Source organism: Apodemus sylvaticus, chromosome 3 (genome assembly GCF_947179515.1).
Source record: "Apodemus sylvaticus chromosome 3, mApoSyl1.1, whole genome shotgun sequence".
NCBI lineage: Eukaryota > Metazoa > Chordata > Mammalia > Rodentia > Muridae > Apodemus > Apodemus sylvaticus.
In genome coordinates, this window is record NC_067474.1 from 142,846,435 (window position 1) to 142,867,499 (window position 21,065).

The following is a 21,065-nucleotide window of genomic DNA, read 5'->3' on the forward strand; positions in this document are numbered from 1 at the left end:
CTGGTCTACAGAGTGAGTTCCAGGACAGCCAGGGCTATACAGAGAAACTTGTCTTGAAAAAACCAAATCCAAACAACAACAACAACAACAAAGAAAGAAAGGAAGGAAGAAAGGAAGGAAGGAAGGAAGGAAGGAAGGAAGGAAGGAAGGAAGGAAAGAAAGAAAGAAAGAAAGAAAGAAAGAAAGAAAGAAAGAAAGAAAGAAAGAAAGAAAGAAAGAAAGAAAGCTCAAAGTCCACCCTTATTAAAATACATCCTTCAACAAGGTGACAGCCCCAATCCTAAAATGCAACGAACAGGGAGAAGGAGCAGGAGCACTGGGCAGGGATTCGGCAAGTGACAAAAACATCACACAGGGCTGGAGCTGAATGTGTTTTTACTAAGTCAAAGCAGTAGATTACATAGACCAAAATTTGGCAATGATCACAAAAGATTAAATCAGGTGGTTACATAAATTTCTAAGAAAAGCCTCGAGAACTTAAAGATAGTCAAAAAGAAAATCATTCTTGACCATTCTTTACCTTGTTTCCTGATCTTAGCTAGCAGAGTGTCTCTTTATGTCTTTGTTTGAAAACTTGACTATGTTTTACACCAGCCTAAAATCCATTCCTTTGTCCCCTCCTCTGGATGCCATCCTCCAACTCTAGACTGAAGTACCTCCAGCCAATAACTATTCCCTCACTTGGGTCTTTGATATCCTGTTTTAATCATCGCTTGGACAGGAGAAGTCTGGCAACAAGAGGAAGAGGAACTGTTCTTAATTGTTCCTCAATGTCTAGTTTCTGAGGAACATCACCTTCTTGAACTCAGAAGTGACGGTCACTGCCAACCCCGATAGCTGCAGCACCAGCACAAATCATTATAATCATAAGAACTGCAATAAAGCTCAAAAAGGTACTTAGTGCACACGTTTTCTTCCAGGAGGCTGAGTTCAATCTGGTGATCAGGTCACACAGACTCTACTGGAGTGGGCAAGGCACTAAAAGTTTCATTAACTGGTAGAGGATCAGCCATCCAAGCATCTGAGCCTGTGGGGGCTTCTTATTCAATCTATCAAACAACTGTTCACTGAGATATGTAATAAACTTTGGTATAGTTAATTTCACTGTGTGGGTTTTTAGTCTTTATTCTTTTTAATAGGTTATATTAAAAATCATATAGATAAATGTTCTAATACCACTTGAAAGATAAAAAATTACAACTCAAGTGAGTGAACTTATCTGTTTAATAATCCAGAATTTAGGTTGTTATTGTGTGAGACCATGCTCTCTTCTCAATGTGATATGCTTTTTAAAATAAATTATGAGCCAGGTGTGGTGGTACATGTCTTTTATCCCAGCACTCAGGAAGCAAAGGAAGACAGACCTCTCTGCGTTCAAAGACAGCCTGGTCTACACAGTGAATTCTGGGACAGCCAGGACTACAGAAATGCTGTCTCAAAACAAAACAAAACAACAACAACAAAAAAACCCACACACACAAAAAACCAATCTGCTTTATATTTATGTGAATGTATGTAAGTGAAATATATCTGGTATCTATAGAGGTCAGAAGGCATTGGCTTTTCTGAAACTAAAGTTACAGATGTTTGTTAGCTATCATGTGAGTGATAGGAACCAAACTTGGGTCCTTTGCAAAAACATTCAAGTCCTAGTGTGACAGGGCAAAGGTTCTTCCATCTTGTCTCAGCTACAACCATCTTTGGTTTAACTTGAAACTGACTTCGCCTCACTTTCTACACCCTACCCTACCCCTGCTCTATGAAAAATCCCATAGCTAAGTACCCAACTGTGTTCTAGAAATTCAAGGTTGAAATGCCCCAGCTTTTGGCTTGTTAAACTGCTTGCTTGCTTTATGTTAAACTGCAGGATGCTCTGTGAGAAGTATTTCTCTCCAGACAGTCCCCATCTGGTTTAATATAGACTGTAAATTCAGACTTTAGTTGTGCTTGGTTGGTCTTTGGGTTTCTACCCTGCAACACTAGTAGCCTCTGAACCATCTTTCTAGCCCTGAAATGCTTGTAATCTTAACACTTGGGAGGCTAAGGTAACGTGGGAACAAGTTAGATCCCATCTCCACGGCTTATAGACTAATTCTGATTTGGCAATAAATATGCAGCTTCTACATCAACAAACTGCAGCTATAAGCTTAGGTCAGTCAGAAACTGTGAATACATTTTTTACAGACTGTCATCTTTTGTCTCGGGACAGGACTTTTAGTCTTTCATTATTAATTTGGGAATAACTCTGGGAGTTTTTCTGATTTAACTCTTGTTCTTCCAGTCATCTTCTGAAGACTAAATAATGCCTTACATGCCACACAACGAGATCTGCAAACCTTTAAGTTGACAAATCAGAAAAGGGTAAATGCAGTCCACTGGAAATGGTGACCAGGAAGCCAGCACAGCTCTTTGGCACAGTTCCAGAAGGCTGAGCTGAATGCTGTCATTGCTGTCACTCTGTCTCTTACTTTTAGGCTTTATTCTCTGCATTCTTGGGGACTTTCTGTATTATGATTTGCTGTATGTCCTTCGCTGAGAAAATTATGTGTTGAGTCTTTCTTTTTTAGCAAAGTCCTAAACTTACTATCCCTTCTGCTTTCAGGGAAATAACTTTATCTGGTCCTATTTGGAAGTATTCCTTAGCCCTGGAGATTGTGATAAGCATAAAGACACTAGACATTTCTTTATGAGGCCATGACTCCAGAATCTTCTTGGTTTCCACCTCTAAGCAAACTCAAACAGTATAATTGGAACAGGGTAAACTTAAGAGATAGTTAACAAACACTGAGTAGCCAGGAGAACTGGCAACAGATTAAAGGACTCCTTTTTTTTTTTTTTGATTCTCATGAATATTTATTTATGTAGTACCATTGAAACAAACTATACAAATTAATAAGGGGATTTATTACCCTGCATTCGGCATGCATTGTATTTGTAATCAAGTTAAATTATATACATTGAAAACTGAACAATAACCATCATATTCTTCAGCTCCTTACATTTTAGACATTAAAATGGAAGGTCAAATATCCTTACTTTGTTTTGGGGGGGGGGTTGTTGTTTTTTTCGAAACAGGGTTTCTCTGTGTAGCCCTGGCTGTCCTGGAACTCACTCTGTAGACCAGGCTGGCCTCGAACTCAGAAATCCGCCTGCCTCTACCTCCCAGAGTGCTGGGATTACAGGCATGAGCCACCACCGCCCAGCTTTTTGTTTTGTTTTGTTTTTTGTTTTGTTTTTTTTGGGATTAATATCCTTACTTTGGAAAATCTAATTTTTCCACCCATCTCTACGTCCATAACTCCACCCGCCTTGTACTCAAGCCCAAGTGTAAGAGAACTACCCTGATGTTTTGATAAATCTAGATCTTGCTGAATTTTCAGGTCAGATCAAAGGACTTCTAAATAGAGCTTAGAGCTCTCTGAAAATGTAGTTTAAAGATAGGGAGTTGTATAGGGTATGCCCCTAGAGGAGTAGGACACAGTAATAAAGACAAATCAGTTGAAATAACCTTTCTAATATTAGAGATGATGAAAATATTTAAGTAAAAGGAGTTAGGTATCAGGATTTGCCATCCATAAAAAGACTGGCTCAGATATTTTCTATTTGTCTGGAGTGCTTTGAAATTTCAATTGCTGCCAGCCTAAAAACAGGCTGTCATATATTAAACATGTTTGCTTTGGCAGAAATATTCTTTAAAACGAAGTTATGGGGCTGATAATAAAAATGAAATCTGACTATAATTGAACCAGTAACCCTGGACAATGAAAAATCAAACACATGTCCAGAGGAAAAAAAAACAGTATGATCTGTACTTCTTGGGAAATCTGTATAAATAAAGAAGCAGAGCCTGGTTGCTGGTCAGTCAGAACTGCAAGGTTCCCCAACCACTGTGCCTGACTTGCTCCTCCCTTACAAACCCCTTATCTCCTCTCAGGGACCTGTCAACAGTTGGGGCTGGCCCACAACAGCCAGGGTTCAGGGTACCCTGGACTACAGAGGCTGTACCTCAGAAATAAACAAGCAAAAACAAAAACCCAAAAAACAAAAAATAAGAAAGAAAACCAATAACAACAACAACAAAACCCTGAACTTGGGGCTAGAAAGATTACTTAGTACTTACTGCTGCTCTTGCAGAGGCCCTGGGTTCAGTTCTTAGTAGCCATGTGGCTAACAACTGTTTATAACTCCAGTTCCAGAGGACCCAACATCCTCTTATGTTTCCACAGTACTAGGCATGCATGAGGTACACTGATATATGTAGCCAAGATACCCATGTACATAAAATAAAAATAAATCTTGAAAAAGAAAGAAAACCTGAAACTCATGCTTACATTCCACAAAAACAGAAATAAAAATTATACCCTAGTTAGGAAATAGTTTCATGAAGTTTTTACAAAATGGGTTGGCAAGATGGCTCACCAGTCCAGGCAGCTGCCAACATCCCTGCCAACCTAAGTTTGATCCTCAAAAAACAAAGGACAGAACCTGAACCCACTTTAGCCAAGTTGTCTTCTTATTCTCATGCACGTACTGCCTGCCTGCCTCCCTCTCACACACACACACAAAATATTTACTTTATATGTTACTCTTACTTAAATCAGGACTGATGAACACAACTATTTTGTTAAAAAAAAAAAGTCAAGTATAGCAGTCATAACCACCAGTAATCCCAGGGCTAAGGAGGTAGCGGCAGGCAGGCATCACTAGGGTTCACTGGCCTGGCTTGATTTACAAGCTCCAGGCCAATGAGAAACCTTCAAACAAAAAACTACGGTAGATGCCTCCTGAAGAATGAAACCTGAGGCTGTCCTCTGGGACATAAAGACACAAACACAGACACACCTTAAGACACTTGTCTCATTAACAAAGCAGTGGCTATTACTAATAACTGTTCGTTTGAGACAGTTTCAACATGTAGCCCTGGCTAGCATGGAACACATTACATAGACCAGGCTGGCCTTGAACTCTGCCTGCTTCTGCCTCCTAAGTACAGAAATTAAGAGCATGCACCATCATGCCCAGCCTAAGCATTATTTTTTTTATATAAAGTTCTTTATTACTTTCATTTATCGAGGCAGGATCTCATTGTAGCCCAGGCTTAGAACTATCTCACCCCTCTCCCCCCAAGCCAGAACTATAGGTATGAACCACTATACCTGATCTACCTTCTTAGGGCCAGAAAAAAATTATTCAGCTTCAAAGATATACTTTTTGGGGTTCTTCAAATACTCCATTGTAGGGAGCAAGAAGTCCTCGGAGAACGTATACTGGTGACTTGGTCCAGTCATGTCCAGAGCCAAGGCCTCAGACCCACAGACTGGCAATGTTCTTCCTGGGGTGAGACTCAGAGGGATGGCAAAGTTTTCCCCTTGTCCAAGTGCCAATGCTGACAGTCTGTGCAGAAATGTCCACTGGAGCTCCTCTCCCCGAGGTTTATGGCCTGAAGATTACTTCCCCACTGAGACCACTCTTCCTGGCTCAGTTGTATCCAATAACTTGGCCTCCTTATTCACTGTATATAATAAACATGTTGAACTTCCAAGGTGCTGCTGCTTCTCAGTGGGGAGCCCAGTACACCTGATCTTGGCTTTTTATATGCCTGGGTGTGTTATTTTTTCATGTCCCTGCCTATTTAGGTCAATCTCTGGAGCTGTGCAAAGAATTCCATCAATGTATTGTCTCTGCAGGTGATGCCTTTGTTGTTGCTGGCCTTTGTATAAGAGAGGCCATTAAAAGCATGCACCCAGCACTCAGAGGCAGAGGCAGGAGGACCTCTAAGTTCCAAGCCAGCCTGGTATACAGAGTGAGTATCAGGACAACCGGGATTATACAATGAAACCCTGTGTCAGAGAGAGAGAGAGAGAGAGAGAGAGAGGGGGGGGGGGGGGGACAGGAGGGGAGGGAAGAGGAGGGAAGGGGGGAGAGGAAGAGAGGGGGGAGAGGAGAGGGGAAAGGAGAAGGAGGGGAGGGGAAGGAGAGAGAGGAGAGAGGAGCAGGAGAGAAGAGAGGAGAGGGGAGGGGAGGGGAGGGGAGAGGAGGGAGGGGAGGCAGAGAGAAGAGAGGAGAGGGGAGGGGAGGGAAAAGATCAAGGGAGGAGGGGGTGAGATGGAGGGAGGGAGGACAGGATGAAGGGTGGGGAGGGAGGGAGGGAGGGAGAGAGAGGGAGGGAGAGAGAGAGAGAGAGAGAGAGAGAGAGAGAGAGAGAGAGAGAGAGAGAGAAAGAGAGAATTCAGTGCCAAAACCTCTACCACCCAAAGAGCCACGGAGATGTGGACTAGTCTTGGGCTTGCCTATTTCAGTGTGATGTTTGGCACATGTATGCACACAGCACATATACACATAAACACAATAAATAAATATAATTTAAAAATTTAGAGCCTGGTAGTGGTGGCATACGCCTTTAATCCCAGCACTTGGGAGGCAGAGGCAGGCGGATTTCTGAGTTCGAGGCCAGCCTGGTCTACAGAGTGAGTTCCAGGACAACCAGGGCTACACAGAGAAACCTGTCTCAACCCCCACCCCCCAAAAAAAGAATTAGAAAAAAATATATTGCCAAGGCAGGTGTGGTGACACATGCCTTTAATCTCAACACATGGGAGGCAGAGGTCTGTGAGTTTCATTCTCATCTACTCTACATACTGAGCTTCAGGACAGCCAGGGCTATAAAAAACTCAAGGATATGAACCGTGCCAAATAAATAAAACAAATAGAAAGATAGAACAAACCCATTTCTAAGAGTAATTCTTATTAAGATTTACTGATCTGGAGATGTTGGTGCCTAACATTCACCAAGCATACATGCACCAGGTTCTGTTTTATATACATCACTGAAATTCTAACAATTGCTAAGACTAATCTGTCTTCTTCATGAAAAAACTGAAATTTGGAGAAGATACTCAACCACTATCTAATATCTTGATTGGTAAGCCAGATTCAAACTCAGGTGAGGCTAATAACCCAAAACCTTATTTTAGTTCTTAACTCCAACCTCTTCTTCCTCCAAATTTAGAGATGCTAACAAGAATTGGAACATTTATATGTTCTCTTCTCTTCATAGTCTCTAACAGATGGGTTTTCTTGGACCAACAATCAGTATCATGATTTTATTTTTAGGTTGTGGCTAAAAGGTAGTAAAGATTGTCCTAGCCGGGCGGTGGTGGCACACGCCTATAATCCCAGCACTCTAGGAGGCAGAGGCAGGTGGATTTCTGAGTTTGAGGCCAGCCTGGTCTACAGAGTGAGTTCCAGGACAGCCAGGGCTACACAGAGAAACCCTGTCTCGAAAAAACCAAATCCAAAAAAACCAAAAACAAACAAACAAACAAAAAAAAATTGTCCTTTGTTCTGTGGCTAAATGAAATTCATCTAACAAAATTATAGGGGAAAAAACCTGTACACTTTAGTAATTCAATCACCAATATAAACCTTAACTTATAAACAAAAGCTGGTGTTGGTGAGAATTCCATTTAATAAGTGACCTTAATTTGAAAAGTGGTGCTGCAAAGAGGTCTCGGGTTAGGAGCACTGGCTGTTCTTGCAGAGGACGTGAGTTCCATTCTTAGCCCTACAGCAGCTCACAGTCATTTATCACTTCTGTTCCAGAGGATCCAATGCCCTCTCTGGCCTCTTGCTATCACCAAGCCCACACATGGTACACATGCATACATTTAGATAAAACACTCATACACATAAAATAAAAATAAATATTAAAAAGAACTGAAGCCGGGTGGTGGTGGTGCAAGCCTTTAATTCCAGCACTTGGGAGGCAGAGGCAGGAAGATTTCTGAGTTCAAGGCCAGCCTGGTCTACAGAGTGAGTTCCAGGACAGCCAGGGCAACACAGAGAAGCCCTGTCTCGAAAAACCAAATCCAAAAAAAAAAAAAAAAAAAAAAAACCAAAAAAACAAAAAACAAACAAACAAACAAAAAACCAAAAAAAAAAAACCCCCAAAAAAACCAAAAACCTATCATCTGGTAGTAACTGGAACATATCCTAGCACTAAAAGGATATAACTGAATCAGTTGATACTGTCCTTAGGAATGTGAGGTTCAGTAGTGACAGAGTACAGGAATAAATAACTGTAATACACAGATGGGTGGGGCTTTAGAAGACAACAATTACAAACTGACAAATGATAGTTAACAGAGCCGCAGCAGCACTCTGTTAAGACATAAGATTAAAGAAAACCTCAATAGAAAAAAGCAATGACCTATTTTTAGGGTGTCTTTAAAGAAAGAAGCCTAGCTCTATAATTGATTCTTTTTTCACTATGAAACCTACTTATATGATTAAGAATCTCCTCTCCCCAAACCTAAGAAATTCTTTTGTATATCCTTGAAGCCAAAAGATAATGCTAGGTGACTTTCCTTTTCTTTTTTTTTGGATTTGTTTTTTTCGAGACAGGGTTTCTCTGTATAGCCCTGGCTGTCCTAGAACTCACTCGGTAGACCAGGCTGGCCTCGAACTCAGAAATCCACCTGCCTCTGCCTCCCAGAGTGCTGGGATTACAGGCATGCGCCACCACCGCCCGGCTGACTTTCCTTTTCTTAAACGTAAAGCTCTCCAATTGGCCAAACTGGCCAGTGAGCCTCTGGGATCTTCCTGTCTCTGTCTCAGTGCTAAGTCACATAGAAAACATAAATAATAAAAATGTAAATAATTGCAAGACTATTTTTCTAATTGACCAATTATTAAGTGAAAAAAATCACAAGAAAATTAGAAAGTGCCTTTAGGGACTGCATTTATGACTTGATGATACAGTCAATGCTTAGGACATGGGAGACCTTGGGGTTCAATTCTCAGTACAGATACAGACAGAAGACACACACACATATACACATACACAGACACACAGACACACAGACACACACACACACACACACACACACACACACGGGTGGTGGTGGTGGTGGTAGTGGTAAGGATTGATTTTAACCTTTTAATTAAAATGAAAAGGGATCATAAGAAGTTAGGTGTTTTGCCAGGCATGGTGGCACACCCCTGTAATCCCAGCACTTGGGAGGCAGAGAAAGGTGGATCTCCAGGAGTTCCATGCCAGCCTAATCTGTACAGGGAGTTCCAGGTTTGCCAAGGCTATATAGTTAAGACCCTGTCTCAAAAGAAAGAAAGAAAGAAACAAACAAACAAAAAAACCAATTTACAAAATTAAAAAGATGTTAGGGGCTAGAGACATGGCTCAGCAGTTAGCCTTGGCTGCCCTTCCACAGAATCGTTCCTAACACCCACATGTCAGATCACAACTGTCTGCTAACTAGTTCTAGTGGATCCTACACTCTCATATAGACATACATGCAGGCAAAACACCAACGCACATGAAATAAAAATAAATTAATTAAAAAAAATATTTTGCCTAATAGTACTTAAAGGAAAAATGTAACTTTAAATGTTTAGAGAAAACAGATTTGAAGTTATCTAAGCTTTTATATTAAAGAACTAGAAAACAAGAAAAAAAATTAAGCCCAAAGCACGAAAAGAAAGGAAAGACCAGCGAGTAGAGGCACTTGTCACCAAGCCTGATGACCCCTGAGTTCACTCCTGGGACTCACAGAGAAGGAGAAAATTGACTCCAGCAAGTTGTCTTCTGATGCTGCAGCACATGCATGCACATGTACTGCTCATACACCTACACAAATATACACACCAACTTTTTTTAGAAGTATGAAAATAAAACCTTATTTGTCGGGGAAAACATCAGTAAGTTTGATAAATTCCTAGATATACTGTTCAAGAAAGCAAAACAAGAAAAACACAGCTTTCTCACAGATCACCGCATTAGGTCTGAAACTAAGTAACCCTACACACCCTGAGGCAACTAGAATAATAACAAAGAATATTACAGATAGTTTTACTTTAACAGCCCAGGCTATCCTGGAACTTTCAATGTAGACAAGGCTGGCCTTGAACTCAGAGAGGTCTGCCAGTCTTTGCCTCCTGAGAGCTTGGATTAAAAGAGTATACCAACACTGCCCAGCTAAAACTCCTTTTAAAAACTCTGGTAGGATGGCTCAGCAAATACAGGTGCTTGATGTTTAAGTCTAGTAGCCCAAGTTCAAGCCCTAGGACCCACAGAAAAGTGGAAGAGAACTGACTCCACAAAAGCGTCCTCTGAACTCCACAAGCATGCTATGACAAGCAATCCACCTAACATCGAACTGTCTGTCTGTCTCCCTCATACATACAATTTTAACAAACTTTAAAAAAAAAAAAAGGAATTAGCAAACTGAGTAAAGGTGACCTAAGACTAAGAGAGGTTATGCAAGTTAGCCTAACAGAACAGGCTAACATGTCACGGGCAAGCCCTTGAATTCAGTTTCTAGAATCACAAAATTCAATCTATCAATCAACAAAAAGTAATATAATACAGAATAAAAGAAAATACTATTAGGGCATTTGTAAATGCAATACATAAACACAGGAAAATGCATTTAACAATGTTTGTTACTTATTCATGATAAAAATGATCACATTATCAGAAGGGACGTTTCCTAACCTGGTAAGAGCATCTATAATAAATAGTAAGGCAAGAAAAAGAAAAGGTTTATTATAAATTGGAAAGAAATCAACTGTCTTTATTTACAGATATCAGAACACAACAAATTCTAAAATATCTATTAAAAAGTTCATAAAACTAACATGAAAATTCAACATAATTTATATAATATAGTCATATAGTCAAAATATAAGAATCAGTATCTCTATATTCTAGCAATAACCAACTAAATAATAAAAAAGTAAAATATCATTTAATACAGCATAAAAAAGCATTAAATACTCATGAATGAACTTAACAAAAAGTGTACAAGACCTATGATAATAAAAGCTGTTATGATATGAAAACCTATGATATGAAAACACTGTTAAGAGAATTTTAAAAATACATTAATAAATGAAAAAAGATATCACAGATGTTCACAGATGAAAGCAGAGGAGAATCAGCAGTTCAGGTCATCCCAAATACATGACGAGTTCAAGGCCAGCCCGGGTTATAGGAGAGCCTGTCTCAAAAAAACCAAACCAAACCAAACCAAAAACCTACAACAACTACAATAAAGTACCGTCTGTAAAAGAGAGCTCCGGAACATCCAGGGCTACACAGGCAAATCCTGTCTTGAAACACACACACACACACACACACACACACACACACACACACACACAATCTGTAAATAAATAATTATCAATCCAACAATATTAGACAAAAATATTTGGGAATATGCATAAAATCAGGAATAAATATTTGGGAATATGCATAAAATCAGGAATAAAAGAGGTTAACACTGAAAAATCAAGTATAACACTGTATTAGTAGAAATAACTATGTGATCATTTCAGTAGACACATTTAAAATATTTAAAAATATCCATTTCCAATGAAATATTTTGACAATATCATTTCCAATGAAACTTCCAACTATAACTGAAGGACCATCTTCAAATTAATAAAGTATACTCAAGAGAAACCTATAGAAAACTCTATCATAACTGGTAAAAAATTCAATGTTTTCCCCTAATACTAAAAACAAAGATCTCATTACTTGTATTAAATGTTGCATTTAGATGCAATATAGTAAAAAAGCAAATTTAAAAAAAAACAAGTAAAAGCATATTTGCTAACAACATAGCTATCTGTATAGACCTGGTAATAGCCCAGGCATGGTGGCATAGGCCTTTAAATCCCAGTACTCCAGAGGCAGACAGGCAGGTCCCTGTAAACCGTTTTACACAGTTCTAAAACACAGTACGACTATCTCAAAACAAAACAAAAAAACAACAACAAAAAAAACACCTGATGAAAGGCAGAGAAGTGGATCTGAGTTTGAATCTCCAGCAAGTCAAGCTAGACTCATGTGTGGTAGCTCACACCTTTTGTCCCAGGATGTGGGAGACAGAGGCAGGCAGATCTGAGTTCAAGGCCAGCCTAGTCTACATACAGCAGCAACCAGGATAGCCAGCGTTACAAAGAGGAACTCAGTCCTGAAAAATAAAACAAAGTGTATGGCCACACATGCCTATAACTCCAGAGCTGGAGGACTGATGGATCTAGGATCTTGAAAGATTATTTAGCCTGCCTAACCTAACCTGGGGCTTGAGGTTTGATCAAGATAGCCAGTTCTCAAGGAAGTATGGCAGTGTAGAAGAGTATCATATTAGCAGTCCTCTGTACAGGTACACACACATACACACACACAGAAAGAAGGGAGGAAAAAAGGAAAATTCTTTCATTATTATTTTTGAGACAGGGTCTTTCTACATAGCCCTGGCTGTCCTGGAGCTTGTTATGTAGACCATGCTGGCCCCAATTATCAGAGATCCACCTGCCACTGCCTCCCCTGTGCTGAGATTAAAAGTGTGTGCTACCACATCCAGCTCCTTGATGAAATCTATTTAAAAACCCTAATAAGCAAGTTTTGATTTATAAGAATCATCTGGATTTTTAATATGCTATCACAGGACAAGTACTTATTTGTGTGTGTGTAGGAGAAGCTTTTCTTTTTTTGAGACAGGGTCTTATGTAATTCAGGTTGGTCTCAAACCCCTTATCTTCCTGCCTCAGCCTCCTGGATGCTGAGATTACAGGTGTGTGCTACCATAACTAGAGAGACACTCAGATTCTAAAATCTACCTGTGGCAAAAGCATCACCATATGACATACGAAGGGATACCAAGGATGTGTAAGAGTGCACATCAAAAGCTACATGGCAGCTATACACAGACATTCAAGCCTTCGAGACTAACATCCAGGATGTAAATCAGGAGAATAAGCAGTTTAAGGCCAGTCTGGGCTACAGAACAGCTTGAAGACACTGAGGTTACAAAAATACTGCTGAAAGAAATGAAAGATTTGAATAATTAAGGATCATTCTTTTTTTTGCTTTTTTTTTTTTTTGGATTTGGTTTTTTCAAGACAGGGTTTCTCTGTATAGCCCTGGCTGTCCTGGAACTCACTCTGTAAACCAGGCTGGCCTTGAACTCAGAAATCCGCCTGCCTCTGCCTCCCAGAGTGCTGGGATTACAGGCATGCGCCACCACCGCCTGGCAGGATCATTCTTAATAATGATCAATCAAAATATTCTTGCTAAATTTTACCCAATTTCTATAAATTCAATGCAATTTTAGTAAAAGTCCAAGCAGACTTTTTAAATAAATTGATAGGCTGATTCTATAATTTATCTGTTGGGGGGTGAAAATGATGGCTCCGTGGTTAGGAGCACTGGCTGCTCTTCAAGAGGACCTGGCTATAATTTCCAGCAACCACACGGCAGCTCACAGCCATCCCGTAACTCTAGTTTTAGGAGACACAATGCCCTCATCTGACTGAGGATACATGTACATAGTCATACATTCAGGCAAACACCCTACACATAGTAAAATAAAAATTAAATGACATTTATGCATCAATACAAAGAAAATACACAATAGCCAAAATAACCGCAAAATAAAATTAATGGAACATATTAGATTCTTTTCTCTATAGGCTTAGGTTAATTGATTTTTAACAAAAATACAAAGGTAACTTAGTCAAAACTGAGTTGTTCTCATAATAGACAGTAAAGAAACAACTAAAATTCAGGCCAACAAAATGGCTCAGAGATAAGGTGCTGCCTACCAAGCTGATGACCAGACATCACTCTCTGACACCCACGTGGTCAGAGTAGAGAACTGATTCTGCAAGTTGTTCCCTGGCTTCCATGTTCATGCTGTGGCACGTAAATACTCAGACAGAATGTCATTTTTAAAAATCAATAAAATAAAGAAAAAAGCAACAAAAACCATTTTGACTAATGTCTTTTACTATGTACAAAATAATTTCAGGATGGGAAATAGATCTAACTCTCATAGCTAAGACTGTAAAAGACAAGGCAGTAATTCTGACCTTGAGATAGACAAAAGACAAAAATAAAAATATATAATTAATAAAAGAAAAGAATCGATGACAAAAATTAGATTAAATGGTATGGAGATTCTTCAAAACACAGAAAAATAAAACTAATACTTGGTCTACATTTAGATATGTATCACAAAGAATTGAGCTAAGCATGGTGGCTCATATTTGTAATCTTAGCTTTCAGAAGGCTAAGGTTAGGAAGATAACCACAAATTTGAAGCTGGCCTGGGCTATACAATGAGTTTCAAGGCAGCCTGAACTACAAAGTGAGACCCTATCTTAAAACAAACAACAGACTACAAAACAAGCAACCACCAACTCTCCAAAGAATACACTTACAGACCTATGTTCACAGCAGCACTAGTCACAACAACCAAGCCTACTAGTTGTACACATTTACAACAGAAGAGGTTAAAAAGAGTTCCTGTCATGCGCTATAATATGAGTGAGTCTTGAACACATCAAGTGGAGTAAGTCATTCCTGAGAAAACAAAGTATGTATGTTTTCATCAATATGAAGTATCTTAAGTAGTCAAATTTATAATAACTGAAGACAGAATGACATTAACCAGGGACTGGCGTATGCAGAGAAAGGAGCTGCTTACTGACAGGCACAGAATTTCAGATTTGGAATATGAAAAATTCTGGAGACTTACATAACTGACTACCCGACTTGCATGGCACTTATAAATGGGTTAATAAAATAAATGTTATGCTTTTTTGAGCAGCAATTAAAAAATAAAAAAAGGCCAGGCAGTGGTGGTACATGACTGTAATCCCAGCACTCTGGGAGGCAGAGGCAGGCGGATTTCTGAGTTCAAGGCCAGCCTGGTCTACAGAGTGAGTTCCAGGACAGCCAAGGCTATACAGAGAAACCCTGTCTCGAAAAAAAACAAATCCAAAAAACCAAAAAAAATAATAACATAAAAAAAGATTAATGCTGGTATGAGAGTAGGATTCAGCTTGAAGGAGCTCCGAATGGTCAAATTTGAGACCAAACTGACCAGCAAAAAGACTAGGAACTGGGACTAGAAAGTTGGCTCTGAAGTTAAAAGCAATTGCTGCTGGCTGTAGAGTGCCTGGGTTCAATCCTCTGCACCCGTATAGCTGTTCACAACCATCTGTAACTCCATCTCCATGAGATCCAGCACCGTCTTCTGGCTTCCATGGGTATCAGATACAAACACAGAGCACAATCATTCATGCAAGCAAAACACGCACACACGTAATTTTCTCTTAAAAAATAAGAACTATAAACATAACTTTAAAAAACTCATGAGGGCTGGAATACAGCTCACTGGGAGAAACGAGGAATGAGATGAAGGTGGATGCAATCAAAATACATTGTATACATGTATAAAACTGTCGATAAATACATATTCTAAAATAGAAAGACTAAAGATTATATAGAGAGAGGTGGGGGGGGGGTAGAAACACTTTCTGTGTCCTGCTATAACAGCTAATTCAGATGAAGATCACTAATGAATATAGGGGAATAGGATATTCATACGGTACCAAGGCATCACCCCATAAACTACAGTAATTAGAGTGCAAAATGTGGTTAAGAGCACCAACTGCTCTTCCCAAGGTCCTGAGTTCAAATCCCAGCAACCACATGGTGGCTCACAACCATCGGTAATAAGATCTGATGCCCTCTTCTGGAGTGTCTGAAAACAGCTACAGTGTGCTTATAATAAATAAATAAATCTTTAAAAAAAAAAGTACCTTATAATGGAAAGTCCACTAACACCTTAACAAACTCGGTAACGTTAGTTCAACAACCTGTCACTAAGTGTCAGGGTAGATAGAGCACAAAGGCACCTAACAGCCCTTTAGACTAGCTCTGCCCAGAATGCTTAATTTGAATCCAATCCTGCTTCTAGTTTACGGAAATATAGGAAATGAAAATCAAACTAAATGGCACTAAAGAAGTGATCAGACAAAATTCAGAATGTGAAAAAAAGAGTCTGAGATAATAACTAAAGACAGGAAACTTCATCAGATTCTGCCTCAAGTTACCTAGGGATATTGAAAACAGAAACTGGAATGTGGACTAAACATTAGATGATCTTAAGAAGTAATATTTAGCTGAGTGAAGTGTCATACACCTTTAACCCAGTGCTTGGGAGGCAGTAGTAGGTGGATCTCACAGCCTTGTCTACAGAGTTTCAGGATAGCCAGAGCTACACACAGAGAAACCCTATCTAAAAAAACAAACAAACAAAAAGTAATAGTTAAGTGAGGCAGTGGTGGTGGTGGTGCATGTCTTTAATCCCAGTACTCAGGAGGCAGAAGCCGTAGATCTCTGTGAGTTCCAGGACAGCTAGGGCTGCACAGAGAAACCCTGTCTCAAAAAAACAAAAAATAAATAATCAGTGATTATAAAAATTTAATCTTACTAATTAAAAATATTAAATTTACCTATCAATATCGATGACAATAAAAATTCAGTGTTTTGATCAGGACGACTGATAACATATAACAAGAGTTTTTAATATGTTTACATACTTTACCTAGTAATTCCACTTCTAGGTATTCATCCTATAGAAATAAGAGTTGTACAAAACATTTATTGACAAGAAATTTCCACTACAACACACTAATGAAAACAGATCCAACCTAATTATCCAAGATAGACTACTTTGTAATTACTACAGAATTTATTTTGGTATCTTGAGACAGGATCTCATGTAATACAGTCTGCCCTTGAACAACATTTTCTTTTTAATTTATATTTATGTATGTAAGGGAGAGGGGTGGCACTCAAACACAGAAGTCTAGCTCTCTCCTTTTACCTTGGGAGTCTGCAGATCAAACTCAAGTCATCAAGCCTGGCTGAAGAGTCTTTTCTCACTGAGCTACTTCACTGATGCCAAATTTAGTTGAGGTTGGTCTCAAGTTTCTAATATTTCTAAGTACTGAAATTATAGGCGTATTATAGGAGAAGCTAAAAAATGTATTTTTTGCTTTATTTGGAGATAGGATCTCTCATCCTGTAGTCCAGGCTACTGAATGCTGGGATTACAGGCATGTGCCACCACCCACTCTTAACTATTTTTATTTGTTTACTCATTTATTTATTTTACTTATTCCTTTTTTTTTCGGCTTTTCAAGTATTTTACTTATTCTTTAAAAGTTTATACATCAGTGGTTCTCAGCCTGTGGGTTTTGATCCCTTTTCACAGTGATTGCCTAAATTCACTGGAAAATACAGATATCAACATTACTATTCTTAACAGTAACAAAGCTATGAAGTGAGATGAAAAATAATTTTAAGGTTGGCCATCACACCATGAGGAACTGTGCAAAGAGTCATAGCATTAGGAACATTTTGAACCACTGGTCTTCATGTATACTACATGCATGCCTGGTGCTAGCATTGGTCTGAAGAGGGCACTGGAACCCCTGAACTGGAGTTGTAGAAGGTTGTGAGATGCCATGTGGTACTAGAAACTAAACTTGGTCTTCTCCAAAAGCATTAAGTACCCTTAACCACTGAGCCATCTCTCAAGACCCTTATTTTTAAATTACTGGATGTGTGTATGTCATGTATAGGTATATGACCTATAATGCACACGTGGAGGTCCGAAGCTCCTTCAATTCACTTCTTTCATTTTGATTTGGTTCTGGGGACTTAACTCAACCAGGCTAATGCAGCAAGCACTCATACTTGTTGAGCTATCTAGCTGGCTGGCCCTTGCCTAAAAATCTTAATGGATAGCTAAGTGGTGGTAGTGCACATCTTTTTTTGGGGGAGGGTTGTTTTTTTGGATTTGGTTTTTTCTGTATACAGGGGGGGGGGGTTCTCTGTATAGCTCTGGCTGTCCTGGAACTCACTCTGTTGACCAGGCTGGCCTCGAACTCAGAAATCTGCCTGCCTCTGCCTCACAAGTGCTGGGATTACAGGTGTGTGCCACCACCACCCGACACATCTTTAATCCTAATACGCAGGAGGCAGAGAATGGCTCTCTAAATTCAAAGCCACCTTGGTCTACAGAGTGAGTTCCAAGACAGCCAGAACTACACACTGAAACCATCTGGAGGAGTGGGGGAGGGAGTGAAGCAATTTAAAAACTAACACACTCCCTTTATAGGCTCTACTTTATAGGACAGACTGTATCAAAATGCTAATTTTGATATTTCTAGGTGGTAGAGTAGATTAAGAAATTGAGAGGATTGCTGTGAGTTCAAGGCTAGTCTACAAAGCACTATGAACCTTATCACAAAAGAAACAAATAAGGGATTGAAGAGATGGCTCAGCAGTTAAGAGCACTGACTGTTCTTCTAGAGGACCCAAGTTCAAAACCCAGCATCCACATGGCAACTCACAGTTTCTGTAACTCCAGAAACTGACACCCTCACACATACAGGTAGGCAAAGCACCAATGCATATAACAGAAAAAAAAAATAAACAAACAAATAAGCAAACAAGAAAAGGAAAGATGAAGACTACAGACTTCCCACATTTGCAATATGGAATACAAAAATCTTACAACTTGAGTAGCTGTGTATGGTGGTTTGAATGAGAATGGCCCCATAGTTTGAATGTTTGATCCCTGGTTAATAGAACTGTTTGGGAAGATCTAGGAGGGGTGGCCTTGTTGAAGAAGCTATGTCACTGGGGATATGCTTTGAGTTGTCAAAAGTGCCATGCTTCCCACCCGACCCAGTGTCTGTCTCTCTCTGTTGTCTGGGGATCAGGATGTAAAGCTCTCAGCTACTGCTCCAGTACCATGTTGTCTGCTTCACAAAAGGACGATCATGGACTCACCCTCTCAAACTATAAGCAACACCTCTTAAATGTTTTCTTTTATAAAAGTTTCCTTGGTCATGGTGTCTCTTCAAGCAATAAAAGTAACTAAGATACTGGGGGTGAGGCTCAGGTGGGAGAGCCTGGAGAGCACAAAGGAAGAACTGAACTCTATCCCTAGTACTTATAAACTTTGCATGGTGTATACCTGTAATTCCAGTACTCAGAAGGTAAAGGCAGGTAGTTAAGAAATTCCTTCACCTTCTCACTTAGGAGGCAAAGGCAGGAGTATCTCTGTAAGTTGAAGGCCAGCATGTGCTACATACCAAGTACCAGGCCAGCCAGAGATAGCCAGTGAGATTCTCGTCTAAAAATAAAAAGTTCAGGCTCTGCCTCAGCTATATAGTGGTAAAAGGCCAGCCTTAAATAAATGAAACCCTATCTCAAAGAATGTCCCCAAATCTTAAGATTGTGTATATGTACACTGTGACTTAATTCTGGGCTAGGAAGATGGTTTACTGGGTAAAGTGCCTGCTGCACACACATAATGTGGATTCCTAACACCAATGTAAAAAAAACTGGATACAACAGTAAATGTCTGTACGTCCCGCAGGGAGAAAGCAGTAAGTGGATCCTAAGGGTTTATTAGCTAGCCAGACAGTCTGGCTAAAATGGCAGTCAGCTCCATGTTCAGTGTGAGAGCCTGGAAAAGTAAAGTGCAGACAATGAATTAACAATTCCAGGCCTACATACATGCACACACACACACACCACATGGTGAGGGGGAGGGGGAGGGAGAAGGCTGATGAAATGGTTCACTGAGTAAAAGCACTTAATCATTATTTATATAACAATTTATGTATTTATATAAGCTTACATGTATATATAACATATATTACATGTGTATATGTATATATGTACATATATATACATACATATATATCCCACCCCTGGAACCTACATAAAGGTGGGAGGAAAACTAACTCCACATGCATGCCATGGTATATACATCCACACAATGGCAATAAAGATAATTTAAAAGCAAAATTAAACAATACTAGATTACTAAAAGAAAGACAGAAATGACAGATACAAGAAATCTTTAGAATAGACAGGAAAATATTAATAGATGTCAAAGCTATTTCATTTTACTTTATAAGATTTTTTGTTTTATGTCATTTGTTGAGGCTTAAAAATCACACTATTTTACCTAAAAACTCTATAATGAGCCAGGCACAGTGGCACACGCCATTAATCCCAGCACTTGGGAGACAGAAGCAGGAGGATTTCTAAGATTGAGGACAGCCTGGTTATACAGCGTTTCCAGAACTGTTAGGACTAAAAAGAAGATCCTGTCTCTAAAAAAATTTAACAGAAATACTTCACTATGAAAACAATGAACTTTATTTCTTAAAGATTTCTTGTTTTGTTTTACTTTAGGAGTGGTTACCTGAACATATGTATGTGTACTAGATGCAAGTCTAGTCCCGACAGCAGCCAGAAGATGGAATGAGATTCCCTGGAACTGGAATTTCTGGGGTTTTGTTTTGTTTTTCCACAAATTACAGTTTATAAATACTCATTTGGGCTCCGAGAAACCCGGCCTCTATAAAAGCAGTAAGTGTTCTTAACCACTAAGCCATCACCCCAGCCCCAAACTTTCTTGTCAATACTGGTATTAGTAAATTCTATTAGCTAAAATTGTATTAGCTTGAGCTAAATACTGTCCTATATACTATATGTGTATTTGAATATATAATTATGTTTCATACAAATTAAACTTAATTATTCTCACTTTGCAAACAAGTCACCAGTGACTCAAGGTCCCATCTAGTCACCAGTGGTGCCAGGATATAGCCCAGAAGTTGTACCAGTGGGATGGCTCAGCAGGTAAAGATACTTGCATGCCTAACGACCTGAGTTCAATATTTAGGACCCACATGGTGGAAGGAGAAAACTGACTCCTACAGGTTGTCCTCCACACATGCATTGTGGCTGCACATGCCGACATACATGTAAACATGTGTACAAAGAAAATATAAGAAAAAATAAATAAAAATAAACCTAGAAGTCTAAACTTTACTTTTTTAACTACTAAAGTCTGTTACTTTCCTACTGCATTTCTAGCTATTCCTTGAAAATATAATTGTATTTAATTGTATATATAATTGAATATAAATTGTAGTAATTTAAGGAGAGGAATTGCTGAATAAGAAAGCAAATGGAGCTGGGCAGTGGTGGCGCACGCCTTTAATCCCAGCACTTGGGAGGCAGAGGCAGGCGGATTTCTGAGTTTGAGGCCAGCCTGGTTTACAGAATGAGTTCCAGGACAGCCAGGACTATACAGAGAAACCCTGTCTCAAAAAAACCAAAAAAAAAAAAAAAAATAAAAAAAAAAAAATAAAAAACA

At 39.2% G+C, this 21,065-nt stretch overlaps 1 protein-coding gene across 11 annotated transcripts in view; it reads right to left on the minus strand.

The window, feature by feature from the left end:
* Window positions 1-21,065, minus strand: part of S100pbp (S100P binding protein) — a 45,197-nt gene that overhangs the window by 11,344 nt on the left and 12,788 nt on the right. The window contains exons 6-7 of one of the 11 annotated variants that reach the window (XM_052177449.1): window positions 16,419-16,446; window positions 16,152-16,249 (exon numbers count right to left, since the gene is read on the minus strand). The exons of 8 other annotated variants lie outside the window; for them this stretch is intronic. In XM_052177449.1, the coding sequence (XP_052033409.1) occupies window positions 16,442-16,446 (5 nt within the window). In that variant the 3' untranslated portion in view covers window positions 16,152-16,249; window positions 16,419-16,441. 2 more of the 11 variants (XM_052177446.1, XM_052177445.1) reach the window with 2 other exon arrangements.